The 17,243-nt window shown below is 46.9% G+C and overlaps 1 protein-coding gene, 1 non-coding gene and 1 pseudogene across 2 annotated transcripts; 1 reads left to right on the top strand and 2 right to left on the bottom strand.

The window, feature by feature from the left end:
• Window positions 1-1,307: 1,307 nt before the first annotated feature.
• Window positions 1,308-1,581, bottom strand: LOC117049328. The gene has a single exon (XR_004426956.1).
• Window positions 1,582-4,536: 2,955 nt separating this feature from the next.
• On the top strand, window positions 4,537-9,939 carry GLRX5 (glutaredoxin 5). Its single transcript, XM_033151132.1, has 2 exons — window positions 4,537-4,901; window positions 9,725-9,939. The coding sequence occupies exons 1-2, from the start codon at window positions 4,589-4,591 to the stop codon at window positions 9,901-9,903; spliced, it is 492 nt and encodes a 163-aa protein (XP_033007023.1). The 5' UTR covers window positions 4,537-4,588; the 3' UTR covers window positions 9,904-9,939.
• A 5,141-nt stretch (window positions 9,940-15,080) lies between these two features.
• On the bottom strand, window positions 15,081-16,188 carry LOC117047747 (annotated as a pseudogene).
• Between the last annotated feature and the right edge of the window lie 1,055 nt (window positions 16,189-17,243).

The raw sequence follows: 17,243 nt of genomic DNA, 5'->3' as shown, positions 1-17,243 counted from the left end.
AATCGAAAAACGCTTTTGTCTAGCGAGTTTTTCGTTGTGCGAGGCATTCGTCTTGCAAGGTACCACTGTATATTTTAAACTGCTTATTTTATTTATATTTTGACTTTACGGTAAACTTACTTTAAACTGTATCTGAAGAAGTGTGCATGCACACGAAAGCTCATACCAAGAACAAACTTAGTTGGTCTCTAAGGTGCTACTGGAAGGAATTTTTTATTTTTTATTTTGTTTTTACTTTAAACTTGACTTTTATTGTTGATTTTTGTGTACATTTTAGATTCTACATAAACCCAACTTAGCAGTTTTTACAATTAAGGAGCAAACAAATTATGTTCAAATAAAATTCAATTTTCAATTTGATATTACTGCTCACAGTCATCAGGTTACTGGCCAACTTATAATTGGAACAATGCATAAACCAGTAGCTAAAGCAAGAGTAGGCAAACTTTTTGCATCCAATGGCTATATCCAGTCCAGTGGGGGGGCAGTTGGGGTCTAAGTGCCAATGGTGTAGTTCAGGTATGTGCAAGTGTACACACAGGAGAGCATAGTCTTTTCAGCCTGCTAAACAAGGCTTTGGTCTGCTAAGAGGCATGTGGGTTTCATGAGGAGAAAGGCACAGGATGGCGACTTTCAACATGTGTCACCACCACCACCTAAATAGACTGTATACCATCCTTCATGTGAAGATCTCAGGGTGGTTCACAGCATAAAAACACATAAAACAAGAACAAAAAAATAAAACCTATTGCCTTTCAGCAAACTTTGCAGTGATAGAGACCGGCGGGGGGGGGGGGGAGATAAATTTGGCAGGTAGGAGGACAGCTTGGGCACCCACAGCCTAAACAGAAAAGCTGCTGTTTAGTATATTTGACCATGTGGTCTCCTGTCATAGTCATTTATAAATCTGCTTGGTAGTTTATGCAGCATCTATGAGTAGTTGAGTTTGTAAAGCTACCACAAAGATGTACAGGTAGATTCTGAACACACCACCTCACCAGCAAGAGACATCAAGACTGCCATCCTCTACACACATTAGAATAAGTCCCACTGAACACTTCGTCCCCCGTAGTGCTGGATTTTGAAGGCAGGAAACGGCAACGAGCTGTAGTACATGTAAGAATTTTAACACTGTTCCTGACCAGTTGCATTTGTGGCATACAATTTTCAGGTCTGGATTGGAAGTGAAAGATTTGAGTCACTTAACCTAAAAAGCAAAACATACAAAGGGCAATTGTTAGTGATTTTGGTATTTTCAGAACATGAAACATATAGATGCTCCAATTGGTTTTAGGGAACCTACTCAAATATGTAGCAGTTTTTAGTGTTCAGCAGAAATGCTCCATTTGCTGAACAATATCATACAGCAAATTTACTCTTACTGTTGATAGATGGATAATGACACTAGGACAATCATTATCTCCGTGGCAACAGTACTGAGTATGTCAGAGGAACATTGCACATGGAGCTGATGCTACTTTTTACAGTCCTGCCTCGGCTTCCTCAGTCAGATACTCTTTCTGCAAAGCCAATATACCCAGAGTACAAGAGCAACTAAGGGCAATTCCAAGGCTGCAGATTTACTGCAATGAATGGATAAGCTTGGCATGCCATGCAAATGAGTCTTGTGATACCTTCAAGACCAACTAATTGATTGTGATGTGTTTTGGTAGGAGCCCCTACAAATGCTAATGAAGGAGGCCTGTGCCTACAAGTTTAAACTACACATGTGCTAGTCTTTAAAGAAGCACAATAGTGTTGCTTTCTCTGTGGTCAACCAACATGGGTACCTTTCTAGAATTTATTCAAAACACTTAGTAAATGTTCAGTGCTGATGGTTTTCAACAGCAGACAGCCATATGCTTTTGCACAGCTCATAGGCGAATATGAACCAGCTGTTCTCCCTACTTCTAGCAATTAGTATGCCAAATAATACCACCTCTGGTCCTGGAGGCTCCATTTAGCAATTGGAATAATCAGCAATACTGATCTTCCCAGACTAGTTTCACATTCTGTCCCAGTTCTATTAAATTCAACTGAACACATTTCCATTAATATTAACTCCTTCCCTTAGGTGGGAAGTACTTGCCTTTTTGAGAATTTGGCCATTCTTTACTACGTAACTTCCATTCCAATGAGTCAGCTCATTGACAGCTTATTGCAGTTGCATAAACGTTTCAGGCAGGAATTCTAAGTCAGTGTCAAATGTAGCCATTGATACGCTCAGTGAAGAGGTTCTTTTCTTCAATCACAAAAGCAACACCTGAAATAAAAGGCAGAACCTATAAATAAGGGCTCTTTGCAGAAGACCTAATGGTCACAGCACCAGACCCCCTAAACCAGGGGTCAGCAAACTTTTTCAGCAGGGAGCCGGTCCACTGTCCTTCAGATCTTGTGGGGGGGCCGGACTATATTTTAAAGGGGGGGAAATGAACAAATTCCTATGCCCCACATATAACCCAGAGATGCAGTTTGATTAAAGGACACATTCTACTCATGTAAAAACACGCTGATTCCCGGACTGTCTGCTGGTCGGATTTAGAAGGCGATTGGGCTGGACTCGGCCCCAGTTTGCCTACCCATGCCCTAAATGAAGAACATCCCTAATCAACATTTTCAACAGTGTTGAGCCTGATGCGAAAATGTGCCAACCAGGACCAGTTGGACACAGCAGAGTACATGCAGACCTTCAGGAAGCTTCTGGCGCAGGATGTCGATAAAACAGGATGATGCAGGCAGGGCCGGCACGTCCATTTAGGCAAACTAGGCAATTGCCTAGGGCGCCAAAATGGAGGGGGCGCTGGCCAGGCTTGAGCGGGATGGGCTAGCCAGCCCCGTCTCGTCCATTGGGGCTGGTGGCACGGCGCGCCAGGGCGCCAGCCCCCCAGGGGCACCCCCGCGAGCCTGCTGGCATACCGGGCACCCCCATGCTGCTCCCGGGCGGGCTGTGAGCCGGCTACCCAGCCCCGTCTTCAAGCGCAGCGAGCGGGGGGAGCAGCGCGGCCCTGCTGGCGGCCTCCCCAGCACCCACGGGTGGCCGGGTGCTTGCGCCGCCCGCGCTCTCCCCCGGACGCCCTGGACGTATAGGGGCGCCGGAAGGATCGCCGTGCCACGGCAGCAGTTGTGCCTGAGACGGCCCTGGGGCTAGCAGCAGCTTCTCCGCTGTAGCGGAGAGGTGCTGCTTGCCCCCTACACCACCCCCGGCTCCCGCTAAGGCAGGCTTTGGTGGGGGATGGGACGGACGAGCAGCAGCTTCTCCACTGCTGCTTGCCTCTCCACCACCCCCACCTCCCGCTAAAGCAGGCTTTGGCGGGGGGGGGGGGGCGCCAGAAGGTGGTTCGCCCAGGCCGCAAGAAGCCTTAGCGCCGGTCCTGGACGCAGGAACTCACCGCCACTGGTAACTGAATAACTATGTACAGCTTTATTGAGATAGCACAGCTCACTCAGATTACTATATAAAGACTTGGATCTTAGGAAAACAACAAACAAATACAGGAGCAAATCCTTTCCTTTCACTATCTCTCTCTTCTTACAACCTATCTCCACCATAACACTTTCGCTATCTCAACCAACACTGATATTTTTACACATTTACTACCCTTTGATTCCTAACAGTTTTTGCAGACTGAGGAAGGTGAAGGGACCAAAGGTCTGAGTCGGTAGCAGGCAGCTCATGATGTCCCGACGAACCTTGTGGGCTGCCGTAGAGGATTACGGGGCTGGGTGTCGGGCGTGAAGCGCCCTAAACAGAAAGCGCTGCACAAATACAACACTTGTACAAATATCGCCCACCTTCTTGCTGTTTCCTTAGACCAACAGGCCCCATCTCGGCCGACCTCGGGCTGCTCGGACTTCCAAATGGGTGGGGCGGAGGGATTCGGACGGGCCCTTCGGCGCAGGGCTAAGCGAAGCGGCTCGCACTCCGGCACCAACGGCGCCGGATCCCACAGAGGATGCGACGCACGCGGGCCGGGCTGCTCTACCTCCACTGCCACAGGCCGCGCGCTTCGCTGTGCCCTTCCCGAGAACCGCCATGGGGCCGGACCGCGCGGGCGATCTGTCTTGAGACAGATAGATGCTTAGCCTTGACGCCCTTTAGCTACGGAGGCCGAAAACAGAAAACAGGAAACACACAACCACTACGCCGGAAGCGGAAGTGCCGCCGCTGCTCCCGCCCTGTCGTCTCTTCAAGACTCCAACTTTCCCCGCCTCCCATGGGAAAGTGACAGAAAGCCCCATCAATCACAGCACAGCGCGCCGCGGTACTTCCTTTCCGCCGTCATAGGAGGCAGCAACAGCTCCGCTCGCAGGAGAGATTTTATTCAAAGGACCCCGTGTGGTACGATTGGCCACTGGGGACGAATAGGAAGTCGCCGGCCTGCCTAGCCTCAATAGTCATTGGTAGCTTGAGTTCGACTGACAGGAATGCCAGCCTTTCCGTCACCGCGCGTACGGGGCAGGGCTAAGGAAGCGCAGGCAGCCACGGTTAAACATTATTGGTAGCCCGAGCGTGAGTGACAGAAGCAGAACCGCGGCCTGCGTCCCTTTGGCGAGGTCGCCTGAGGGAGCCTCCGGCGAGCCCGCAGCCATGAGCGGTTCCTTCTGTCGGCTGCCCGCAGCCCTGCGGCAGTGGCGCGGCGCGCGGCCCACGATACTCTTGGCGCGGCCGCTGAGCCAGGCCGGCGGCGGAGCGGAGGGCGGTGAGGGCGTCGCTTCGGTCGCCGGGTCAAAGGAGGCGGTGGGGCGCCTGGTGCGCGCTCACCCGGTGGTGGTGTTCATGAAGGGCAGCCCCGCGCAGCCCCAGTGCGGCTTCAGCAACGCTGTGGTGCAGATCCTGCGCCTGCACGGCGTCAGCGACTACCGCGCCTACGACGTCCTGCAGGACCCCGGCCTGCGCCAAGGTAGGCGGGCCCGACGACTCCGCGGAAGAACTGGGCGGAGGGGCCTCTGCGCCGGCGACGGCCCCGCGAGGGGAAGGCTGGCTGAGGCGGGCTTGGCTTTGGCTTAGGGGGCGCCAGGGAAACCTCGTTGGCTTCCTTCTCCCTCAGGAAAGGGGGGCGGGGTGCTGCTGCTGCCCCCTGCATTTGCTAAGGCCTGAGCAGTGGTTCCTTAGAAAGGCCTGGCTTGGTTCCACGTAGTCTTCCTCGTTAAATTTCTATGCCGTGGCTTGGCGGGTGGGAAGCGTCGCTGCGGGTTGCGACGGTGTGGCCGGGCGTGGGGCGTCTTCTCTGCCGTGGTGCCCAGTTCTCGCTCCCCGCCACCCCTCGCCCAGTCTTTCCCAAGGAGAAGACCGGGGAAACGGGAAAAGTGGGTGCTGTTAGGTGCCACTGCCTGCAGGTGCCCTGAGCCTCTTTCGGCAGAAGAGCACAACCCTCCTCTCCCCTTCAGTCTGATGTTTCCCGAAAGGCTGTATGTGAAGTGTTGCGTGTACCCATGGCCGCATCCAGGCTGCCGTAGCCTCCAGCACTTCTCTACACCGGCCTTTCCTGTTCTGGAGTAATGTGAGGGGAAGCGTCCTGCCTTCCCCCCCAACTTGGGAGCTGGATGGAGATGTCCATGGAGATGTCCATGCAACTGATCGGATGATCCTTGTAGGATCGCCAGTCTCTTCTTGCAGGAGGGCCCTGGGACCAAATTCAGATTTCCAGTTGCGGGGTTTGTATAAGTTCTTAATAATATTTTATTATTTATTAAATTTACATACTGCCATTCATCCGAATATTTCAGGGTAGTTCAGAAGATAAAAATACAGGATAAAAGCACAAAATAAATACTTAAAAACAAAGCAAAACGATAACACCCACCTCCCACAAACACATTTAAAAGGCTGTAGTATATAAATCACCCAAAGGCCTGGCTGAAGAGGAACCTTTTGGCCTGGCGTCTAAAGAGTTATGAGATTCTATCATTTGTCAGAGAACTTCTAGAATATACACAAGAGCTTGCACCACTCCCTCAACTCCAAATGTCTGTCAGGAAGAGATAAAGAATTTAGACAGAGATAAAGAATTTGTATTTGCAAAACAGAGCAAATAGGTGTTGAAAAGCAGTAAAATACACTAACAAAATTTGTAATATACAAAGATATTTAAGGTTAGGTCCAAGAAGTGCTATACTGTTGTTGTTCAGTCATTCAGTTGTGGCTGACTCTTCGTGACCCCATGGACCAGGGCACGCCAGGCACGCCTATCTTTCACTGCCTCCCACAGTTTGGCCAAACTCATGCTAGTCGCTTCGAGAACACTGTCCAACCATCTCATCCTCTGTCGTCCCCTTCTCCTTGTGCCCTCCTTCTTTCCCAACATCAGGGTCTTTTTTTGGGAGTCTTCTCTTCTCATGATGTGGCCAAAGTACTAGAGCCTCAACTTCAGGATCTGTCCTTCCAGTGAGCACTCAGGGCTGATTTCTTTAAGGATGGATAAGTTTGATCTTTTTGCAGTCCATGGGACTCTCAAGAGTCTCCTCCAGCACCATAATTCAAAAGCATCAATTCTTCAGTTAACAGTCTTCTTTATGGTCCAGCTCTCACTTCCATACATTACTACTGGGAAAACCATAGCTTTAACTATACGGACCTTTGTTGGCAAGGTGTCTTTTAATTTCGTGATTGCTGTCACCATCTGCAGTGATCATGGAGCCCAAGAAAGTGAAATCTCTCACTGCCTCCATTTCTTCCCCTTCTATTTGCGAGGAGGTGATGGGACCAGTGGCCATGATCTTAGTTTTTTTGATGTTGAGCTTCAGACCATATTTTGCGCTCTCCTCTTTCACCCTCATTAAAAGGTTCTTTAATTCCTCCTCACTTTCTGCCATCAAGGTTGTGTCATCAGCATATCTGAGGTTGTTGATATTTCTTCCGGCAATCTTAATCCAGTTTGGGATTCATCCAGTCCAGCCTTTCGCATGATGAATTCTGCATATAAGTTGAATAAGCAGGGAGACAATATACAACCTTGTTGTACTCCTTTCCCAATTTTGAACCAATCAGTTGTTCCATATCCAGTTCTAACTGTAGCTTCTTGTCCCACATAGAGATTTCTCAAGAGACAAATGAGGTGATCCGGCACTCCCATTTCTTTAAGAACTTGCCATAGTTTGCTGTGGTCGACACAGTCAAATGCTTTTGCGTAGTCAATGAAGCAGAAGTAGATGTTTTTCTGGAACTCTCTAGCTTTCTCCATAATCCAGCGCATGTTTGCAATTTGGTCTCTGGTTCCTCTGCCCCTTCGAAATCCAGCTTGCCCTTCTGGGAGTTCTCGGTCCACATACTGCTTAAGCCTGCCTTGTAGAATTTTAAGCATAACCTTGCTAGCATGTGAAATGAGCGCAATTGTGCAGTAGTTGGAGCATTCTTTGGCACTGCCCTTCTTTGGGATTGGGATGTAGACTGATCTTCTCCAATCCTCTGGCCACTGCTGAGTTTTCCAAACTTGCTGGCATATTGAGTGTATCACCTTAACAGGAGCATCCTTTAAAATTTTAAATAATTCAGCTGGAATATCATCACTTCCACTGGCCTTGTTATTAGCAGTGCTTTCTAAGGACCATTTGACTTCACTCTCCAGGATGTCTGGCCAGCAACCACACTACCTGGGTTGTACAAGATATCCATATATTTCTGGTATAATTCCTCTGTGTATTCTTGCCACCTCTTCTTGATGTCTTCTGCTTCTGTTAGGTCCTTTCCACTTTTGTCCTTTATTATGGTAATCTTTCTACGAAATGTTCCTTTCATATCTCCAATTTTCTTGAACAGATCTCTGGTTTTTCCCATTCTGTTGTTTTTCTCTATTTCTTTGCATTGCTCGTTTAAGAAGGCCTTGTCTCTCCTTGTTATTTTTTGGAAATCTGCATTCAGTTTCCTGTATCTTTCATGATCTCCCTTGCATTTTGCTTGCCTTCTCTCCCCTGCTAAGGCCTCATTGGACAGCCACTTTGCTTTCTTGCATTTCCTTTTCATTGGGATGGTTTTCGTTGCTGCCTCCTGTATAATGTTATAAGCCTCCATCCATAGTTCTCTATTCACCAAATCTAAATCCTTAAACCTGTTCCTCACTTCCACTGTGTATTCATAAGGTATTTGATTTATATTGTATCTTACTGGCCCAGTGGTTTTTCCCCACTTTCTTCAGTTTAAGCTGGAATTTTGCTATAAGAAGCTGATGATCTGAGCCACAGTCAGCTCCAGGTCTTGTTTTTGCTGACTATATAGAGCTTCTCCATCTTTGTGCTATACTGTATCTTTGCTCAAAAACTTCTTTTTAATGCATTAGGAAAAAGTTCATGTAGTTTCTGTGAATCTGTTGGCCAGGGATCAGTGCTAGAATTTGAATCTTGAAGGAGTTGCAAGAAGAAAAGTTTTAACAGGAGGAAACAAGAGCCAATGCAGTGTTTTGAGTGTTAGCCTAGGACCTGGGAGACCAGGTTTCACATTTCTACTCAATCATGAAGGTGACCTTGTGTGAATCAGGCTTGGTGGAACCTTCCTCACAAGTTGGTTGTGAAAATAAATGTGGAGGTGGAGAATGATGTGCTTTACTTTGAGCTCCTTGAAGGAAATGTGGGAAATAAATGTAATAGCAAAAATAAGAATGCAGTGCTATTTGAACATACTAAGTAGCCATGGAATGTAGAGTGACAGTTGAAAGGGAAAACGGGGCAGTGAGAGCATAATCTTTTGCTTTGGGGTGAAATGGCTGGATAGAATCTGGAACCAGGAACTCTACTTTTTGGAAGAAGGATATACTGCAACATTTGTTTTGCAGGCCTCCCTTGTATACAGGCAATGATTGATTTATACACACCTAATTAATATTCACGAGAAAAGGGGGTGGACTGGGGGGGGCAGAGTGGGCTGATGCACACTCCACTGATGTGTGCAGGGGTCAGGAACGTAACTCATACACAAAATGGTTGTTGCCTGTATTGTAATTGTTTTTAAATCTAGATAGTAAAAAATTTTAATTGTGGGAATTTATCAAACTGAAGTGATGGTTCCTCATGCCAGTGTTTCTCAAATGTTATGTGATTATCCTGGATCCTCCATACCCTAATCCCAATCTTGGAAACTTGCTGTGTGTACAGGGGGTTGTGTGTGTAGGGGGTTGGACTACATGACCCTTAGGATCCCTTCCAACTCTATGACTGTATCTGTTTCTAGCACCACACTAGTTTTCTGTAAGTAGCTAAAGTAGTACTGGATTTGATTGTGGGGAAACCCCATTTCAAATTGACATGGACAAGCTTACCGTAATCTATGGGGTTGTTGGAATGAAATGCTGCTCTGCTCCCCATACAGCTTTATCAACATAATATTACTTTCCACTTGCCTGGCTCCAAAATGCCCTTGTATAGTTTTGTGTTTCCCCTTGGTACTTCTGTCTCTAATCTGAAATAATTGGCTCTGCCTCATTTTTAAAATTTGAATGCACTGATTCTATTCCATAATTCCAATGCTTGGAAACCTCAGTTCTTTAATTAGGCAGTTCTGTCATCTTAAATTGTGTTTTACACAGTAGCAAAAGGACAGGTCCCCTGCCCCAAGAGATGGAGGAGAAGAGAGAAGGTGATACAGACTTACAGCCAATAAGATTTGCAAAAAGGCTATGGGTTGTGTGCATCCTTTCTTATCTCCAGTATAGTCTTAACTGCCTTGCCTGTTCAAAAACACTGTTATAAGTTGTCTAATGTATTTGGTTTAACTTGTCTTTCTGTTTTGATTCAGGAATCAAAAACTATTCCAACTGGCCTACTATTCCCCAGGTCTTCCTGAATGGTGAATTTGTAGGGGGCTGTGATATACTTCTTCAGATGCATCAAAGTGGGGACCTAGTGGAGGAGCTTAAGAAATTAGGAATTCGCTCTGCACTTCTGGATTCGGAGAACAACCACGGAAAAAAATAAGCAAGTGACTGCTATGACTTTGACAAAGACAACTTTTGATAATTTGGTACCAGAAAAGCCTTATGGGATTTAGCTCAGAAAGGCAACTTTTTGAACTAACAATGAGGTTTATATTATATGTTACCCACTCTATTGTACAATAGACTGATATGTGGCTATTCTGTTTTGATTTTTTTTTTAAGCATAGCTCTGTTAATCAAATGTTTTACAATCAAAGTAAATAAGTAGTTCACTTCTATTTTTAACGATTTTGTGTGCATTTTGCTTGAGTCACCAAAAAGTGGAACTTCTTTTTCTGGGGTGCTTCCATACTAGCTGTTTATACTCCAGAATTTTTACTCTTACTTACTCACTTTACAGTATCATTAGGTATTTGCTGTGCTTTCACTGTGGTTTCCCCATGCTGCATAAAGTCTGACTTTAAAAGAAGAAGAAAGAGCAATGCTAGTTCCACAGGTGCAGATGGCCTAGCACTTCGCTTCCATTTTGAGATCTGTAGTGGCTATTTTTAAATTGGTGCTAATGCACTGTGGTGAAATTGCACAGATTAAAAATAAACAATAAGGAAAGGAAAAGACAAGCATTTAAGGATGGTGTGTGGGAATAAGTAACTATTTCCTGAAGCACCTGATGAGAGAATGAAACAATTTGAAGAAGTAATCAAATAAATTTAAAGTGGCTGCCTTGGGATTTACATCAGGCATAGGTTGAATTAGGCAAGTTCAAGGTCATTTGTTACCTGCCTACTGTTCTTTCACCAGCAGAAACTTACAAAGATTTCTCCCAACACATATGCCCCTGAATCCCAACAATGCTAACAACAGGAATAAACTCCATTTAAACTCAGTGGGATTTACTTCAGAGTAAATATTTGAAAGAAGGTCATTCCTGCTACTGTTTGTTTCTTCTCCCATTGCTAGGGTTGTTGAACAAAAAGCAGGGTTGTTTTTAAAAGTTCTGTAAAGGGCATCTAAGTAATCAGACAGTTGCTCTTTAAAAAGCACTATAATGCAATGAAACTGCTTTTAAAAATCCCACTGAGGGATTAATGAACAGTTGCCTGGATGTGAATTGTACTCTTCTGCACTGGTGCAGCTATGTGACACCCGAGTGTGAACATGCTTAGTGGAGCGTATATGTGGAAAAGGCACAAGAATCCCTGCATTGTGGAAAATCTCTTGCAAGTCTGCTCATAACTAACACTATGTAAAGCAGTGATTGGGTAGGTCTAGGAGCTGTGCATCTGGAAGCATCCTTGGATCATCTTCATATCTTGCAAATTGTGTTCTAGGCATGGTGCGAGTTTGCTTTGCTTCTCAGTGAAAAATGAAGGAAGTTGATGCCTTCGTTTTATTTGTGTAGGATTTAGGAACCTACTCAGCCTATATTTAGGGATACATGTTAAGAGCAAATACTTTAAAATGTTATTTCTTAGCTTGAAAACAAATACCACAGTAGTCATGATTACTGTTTCCAAAGTCAATAAGTGGGTTTGGGGGGAAAGCCAGAAGTTTGGATTAAAAGCCAGGAAGTAACTTCTGCCTCTGCCCAAAAGACTGCTTCAATTAATATAAAGTCTATAATCAGTGCTTTAATATATATAAACTTAATTTTGTGGCTCCAAATGGAAAATGTGCAGTTTTGATATCACAGACATAGTTTATTGCTAGTGTCCATTTTTATATAAGTGCACAAACCCCTTGGGATATAGTCTTGGAAGCAATAATTGGGTGTTTAACATTCTGAAATATTTTGTCAAAGTTATGTTTTCAAAACCTGCAGTGATTTGTGCTTCACTGAAATATATTTTCTATCCAGTTGAATGAGGAAATAAATCTGTTTCATGTTAGACTGAAAAATGTAGACAGCATAATATTTGTTGGAATGTGTTTTTTTAAAAAACAACAACAACAACAACAACAACAACATATACCAAGCTCCTTTAATGTTTCTGTTTCTAGGCACAAAAATATGTTCATTGAAAGCTTAAACATTGTTTTGTGCAGCTACAGTAGTAGTAAAATAAGGGCCTCACCTTTTTTAAAATAGGCGAGCAGTTTGTACCGTTGGATACAAGTAAATAATCTGAGAGATTTTTCTATTATTGATCTGTGATTATTTCAAGTTTCCTTTTGAGGTAAAGGGCCTAGAACATGAATTTTAAAATTCTGTCCCTTCACTGATTTCTTGTTATTTTTTAAGCCAGCAGTATGATGGAAAGCTCTGAAAACATGTAAGAAACAGTTTTAACAGCACAATCCTAACCATGTCTACTCAGAATTGAATAGGACTTATCAACAATATTAAGGGGCATGAAGGCTGGAGGGGATTGAGAAGGTGACATGTTGGGAGTCATGTCACTTCCACTTCTCTGTACTTTTGACTCTCTCCCCACCCATTGCAGGCATGTGACTCCCAGAAGGTTGTCCGTGATGAAGTGTTCCCTCATTCCTGATATGTAGGAACACATACTCCAGCGCTGACAGAGATGTAGATGATAATAAAGTGAATGGAAATATGTTAGACAAAGTTGGCTTTGCTAACCCAAGGCACCCAAGACTAAAAATGATGCTGTCTAGTCTGCACTTGTGCAACATCACCCATAAGTCCGGTTTCAAGTCCAATATGATGGGAGAGCTTATGCTGGTGTGCTGGAAGCATGGCTTGTGCTGCTGCTTTAGTGCAATTCCTTTTCTGGCCAGTGAAAAGCAAAGTCATCCACTGGCAGAGGAAGGGGGGTTTGGTGGGTGCGGTCCGCCCTGGGTGTCATCCCTGAAGGGGGGTGACATCACCCCCCCCCCCGGGACGCCCCACCCCTGGGTGCACAGCATGTGCGCCACTCCAGGTGCTGGAGCAGCTAGCTCTGCCTCTGAAGTCATTCAGTGTATAAATTATACTTAATTGAACAAGCTACAATTTTAGTTAGCATGCTGTAACTGAAGGCAGCTGTGTGAAGGGAAGCAGAAGATAAAAGAATCAGTTCACTTGTATTGGGGTAAAAAAAAAAGCTGCCTGCTTTTAAAAAAAATTACAAATGCTAGGTATTGCCCTGTTCTCATCTCCAAACCACATTGTAAAGAAAAAACATAATATCCAAGAAAAGTGTTATATACAAACTATTAAGATGGGCACAGAATAAACCTTCATGAGCCATCTAGTCCAGTCATTTTCACGATTAATAACCATAATGCTTAAATAGAAAGTTCTGTGGATGCATGTAGAAAATAAGAACTTAACTTGAACAAATATCCTGGAGAAATTAGGTGTTCCAGCTTCCAACAACACTGTAATATGTGAGAGATAATCTTTGAGATAATATTAGGAAAATAGTTTTAACAGCTTAACAAATAAAGCATGAAGAAAACAAAGAAAACCTAATAGCAACTGACCGAAACTACTGCACTAAGGAAAATACAAATCCTATTATCTGAACCATATGAAGAGCCAAATTATTTGAGTGTATTTTACACACTTACTGTTATCAATAGGCTTTCCCATATTTTGCACTTTGAAGGCTCCAATCCCTAAAGGTCATATAAGCTCCAGTTAGCTCAGGTAAAGAGACCCCTGACAGTTAAGTCCAATTGCGAACGATTCTGGGGTTGCAGCACTCATTTCACTTTACTGGCCGAGGGAGCCGGCGTTTGTCCGCAGACAGCTTCCAGGTCATGTGGCCAGCATGACTAAGCCGCTTCTGGCGAAACCAGAGCAGCACACAGAAACGCCGTTTACCTTCCCACCGGAGTGGTACCTATTTATCTACTTGCACTGGCATGCTTTCGAGCTGCTAGGTTGGCAGGAGCTGGGAATGAGCAACAGGAGCTCACCTTGTCGTGGGGATTCCAACCGCCGACCTTCCGATTGACAAGCCCAAGAGGCTCAGTGGTTTGGACCACAGCGCCATCCGCATCCCAATAGCTCAGTTACTTCTGAGTAAATGTGCATAGGCTTACTCTGCAAATGCTGTCTTCTACAACTTGCTGAACCAGCCAAATAGGCCACACATTATTGTCTGCATTGTTATATATTACATGTAGAAAGAAATGTAAGACGAGGCTGCTACATTTATATTACAGAAAACAATCAAGTAATATTTGACATAGCCTAATTCTATGCATGGGACCCAGGTGGCGCTGTGGGTTAAACCACAGTCTAGGGCTTGCCGATCAGAAGGTCGGCGGTTCGAATCCCTGCCACGGAGTGAGCTCCCGTTGCTCGGTCCCAGCTCCTGCCCACCTAGCAGTTCGAAAGCACGTCAAAGTGCAAGTAGATAAATAGGTACCGCTCCGGCGGGAAGGTAAACGGCGTTTCCGTGCGCTGCTCTGGTTCGCCAGAAGTGGCTTTGTTATGCTGGCCACATGACCCGGAAGCTGTCTGCGGACAAACGCCGGCTCCCTTGGCCTATAGAGCGAGATGAGCGCCGCAACCCCAGAGTCGGACACGACTGGACCTAATGGACAGGGGTCCCTTTACCTTTAATTCTATGCATGGCTCACTATTCCAGTTTCTTTTTAAAATGTGACTGTCTTGCAGCTGATAATCAGGTACAGTAATTCTTACAAAAATGCTTTGCTCCTACAATATACAAAAACACACACAATTTGAATAAAAATACTGTGCTTAAGTCAGGAGCCCATAAACATTTTGTATACAGTGGTGCCCCGCTAGACGAAAATAATTCGTTCTGCGAGTATTTTCATCTAGCAAAGCACCAATGCAAACCGCGGTTTTCGCTAGACGAAAAAAAAAATTCGTCTTGCGAGGCAGCCCCATTGACAAATTCGTCTTGCGGGGCAGCCTTCCGCTAGAAGAATGCCTTCATCTAGCGAGTTTTTCGTCTAGCGAGGTATTCATCTAGTGGGGCACCACTGTTAAAGGTAAAGCTGGTAACCTGATTCAAAAACACCCAGCCACCCCACTCTCACACAAAAACAAAAGTTCACCACAGCCAATCACAAACAAGCAACCACACCCTAGGCCAACTCCAACTTCTCTCACCACCAAAGACACACAAGCAAATAGCAAAGAGAACCTGCACAAACGATGCTGACAAAAAACCCCACACATACATTAAGTAAAATAGAAACATCACCACATGACCCCATCCCCACCCTCCAAGGCCCCCTCTACCTCTTCCTTTTCTTCCTAATGTTTTTTTTAAAACATAAAGACATTCTATAGAGCAAATCAGCAAGGCATTTGATGTGAAAAGGGGATAAAATTGGGAAATTGCATAGGACACCTATTCATAGTGGAAAACGTTCATTGTCTGCAAAATTCACTGCCAACATTTGGAAGTGGGTAAGCAAATAAAGAGTAATCCAAAATATACTTTAGTAATAACGCTTTGATAAGCCCCCTTGGAGTGTTAAAAGGTAAAGGGACCCCTGACCATTAGGTCCAGTTGCGGACGACTCTGGGGTTGCGGCGCTCATCTCGCTTTACTGGCCGAGGGAGCTGTTACACAGATAATAATTCAAAGTTTCAGGTGTCACAGGCTTATACCATGATTGCTGTTCTGGGAACTGCACAAAAGAGGACACTCAAACCCTTCCCAGCACGTAATTGGCATCCTCACTTAGTCTTTTGTAGGAGCCAATAAAATTGTCAAGGCTGGCACAGGTTGTAAATGGGCACCAAGTGCTCATTAATGCGTTCTACTTCTTCATCTAAGAGGTACTGGATGAATTCAAAGGTGATGTCATCTCTGGCGCTTCACCCAGTACCTTTTTACTATTTCCACACCATACTTAAACTGATAATTCTTTGATCTCTCTGAATTTATTCCTGTAAGCAGACAGCAGTCTCTCCATCAGGTCCCAGACAAACATGAACTTGGAAGTAGTGCTTAAGGCGATAGCGGGTGTCTCTCCAGTGGTCCATCTTCAGCTTTGTGTTCACGTTCCCCAGGGTGCCACTCAGCACCTTGAGGATGCTCTTCCAGTTGGAGCAGGCCACCTTGCGCATGTAGCAGTACAGGAAGCGGTGCTTGTCATTCACCAGGAGATGCTTGAGTGCCGTCCGTTGCTGCGCTGCTGAGAGCGCCCACATGCTGCAAGGTGTGTCTGCTTGGCCACACGCAGCACAGATGGTCCGGTTGCACATGTCATGCAGAACCTGCACAGCCATGTCCTCCACCCTGGCGTTGCCACCATGCCTAGCCCTGAACTCACTGCGGAAAGGGTGCAGCAGTGGGGGTTTCACCTCTGCCAGAATGCCCTTCTCGATCATCCGGAGCAAGCTGCTTGACGCCAGGATCACACTGAACATCAGCATGGAAGGCATGAGCAGGCGGGTGCCGCTGCTGCCACCCTGCAAGCGGGCCTGGGAGACACCCCCATGGGGGTGGAAGAACATGGAGACACAGCCTGCTGGGCAGCCTCAGGCTGGAGGGGCACGTGAGTGCCAGTGCCACTTGATGGTGAGCCTACCAACCTCAGCCCTGCTTGGCTCTGGCCACCGCTGCCTGCCTGAGCCTGCAGAGGGCGCTTGGGTAGCGGCCGGGGCGGCTGGGCAGGACCCGCCCCCTGCTGCTCTTAGCGCGTGGGGCAGGCGTCAGGGCTGATGGGAGTTGTAGTCCAACAACCGAGGCCCCGAGCTTGGGGGAAATGAGGCCCTCCAGGAGGGGCGGGAGGCAGTGAAAGATAGGCGTGCCTGGCGTGCTGTGGTCCATGGGGTGGGAGGTTGGGAAGCGGCCACGTGAACGCAGGCGGACAGGCGGGGCCATCGGGAGCGGGAGGGAGGCGCCGGGGGAGACGTCAACGCGCAGTCCAGCGTCGCTTCCCCCTTCCGAGGCGGCTTTCCCGAGAATTCGCCGCGAGCGCCCGCATTGGCTTTCGTTGCACCACGTGCCTCGGGCGCTGCCCTTCCATTGGACGCTTTCTCTCGCGCTCCGAAGGCGGCGTGTGGGCAAAGCGGTGCGCGGGTCTCGGCGCCTGCTGTTGCTTGGAGAAGGGGAAGAGCCGCGTCCCGCCTCGAGGGTCCCCGAAGAGCGGCGGCCGAGGGAGCAGCCGGGCGGCCGGAGAAGCGCCGCTCCAGTCCCTCGCTCGCGCGGTCGCCAGGTGAGCCTCAGGCCCCGCTGGGCCTCCGCCGCCCGCCCGCTCCCCCGCGGAGAGGCCTCGTTCTCCGCAGCGGCCCTGGCTCCCTCCCCCTGGCGCCCTTCTTCTCCCACGAGGGATGTCGAGGCGCCGCTCTCGCCCTTCAGCCTCTCAGGAGTGGGCCGCCTCCCTCGCCCGCATCCGTGAGGGGGAAGCAGATGTCATAAGGAATAATCATCCCATGGCGCCACGTTTCTCTTAAATACTCCCGTTCCAGTGCCTGCGGGGATCCGAAGAGCCTCG

The sequence above is a fragment of the Lacerta agilis genome, chromosome 6 (genome assembly GCF_009819535.1).
Source record: "Lacerta agilis isolate rLacAgi1 chromosome 6, rLacAgi1.pri, whole genome shotgun sequence".
NCBI lineage: Eukaryota > Metazoa > Chordata > Lepidosauria > Squamata > Lacertidae > Lacerta > Lacerta agilis.
Note: the sequence above shows the minus strand (reverse complement) of the source record. Positions and strands in the feature narration are given on the sequence as shown.

Coding starts and splice junctions, on each gene's coding strand:
- GLRX5 (XM_033151132.1), top strand. CDS start 4,589: ATGAGCGGTTCCTTCTGTCGGCTGCCCGCAGCCCTGCGGCAGTGGCGC. Junction 4,902..9,724: donor GGACCCCGGCCTGCGCCAAG/GTAGGCGGGCCC, acceptor GTTTTGATTCAG/GAATCAAAAACTATTCCAAC.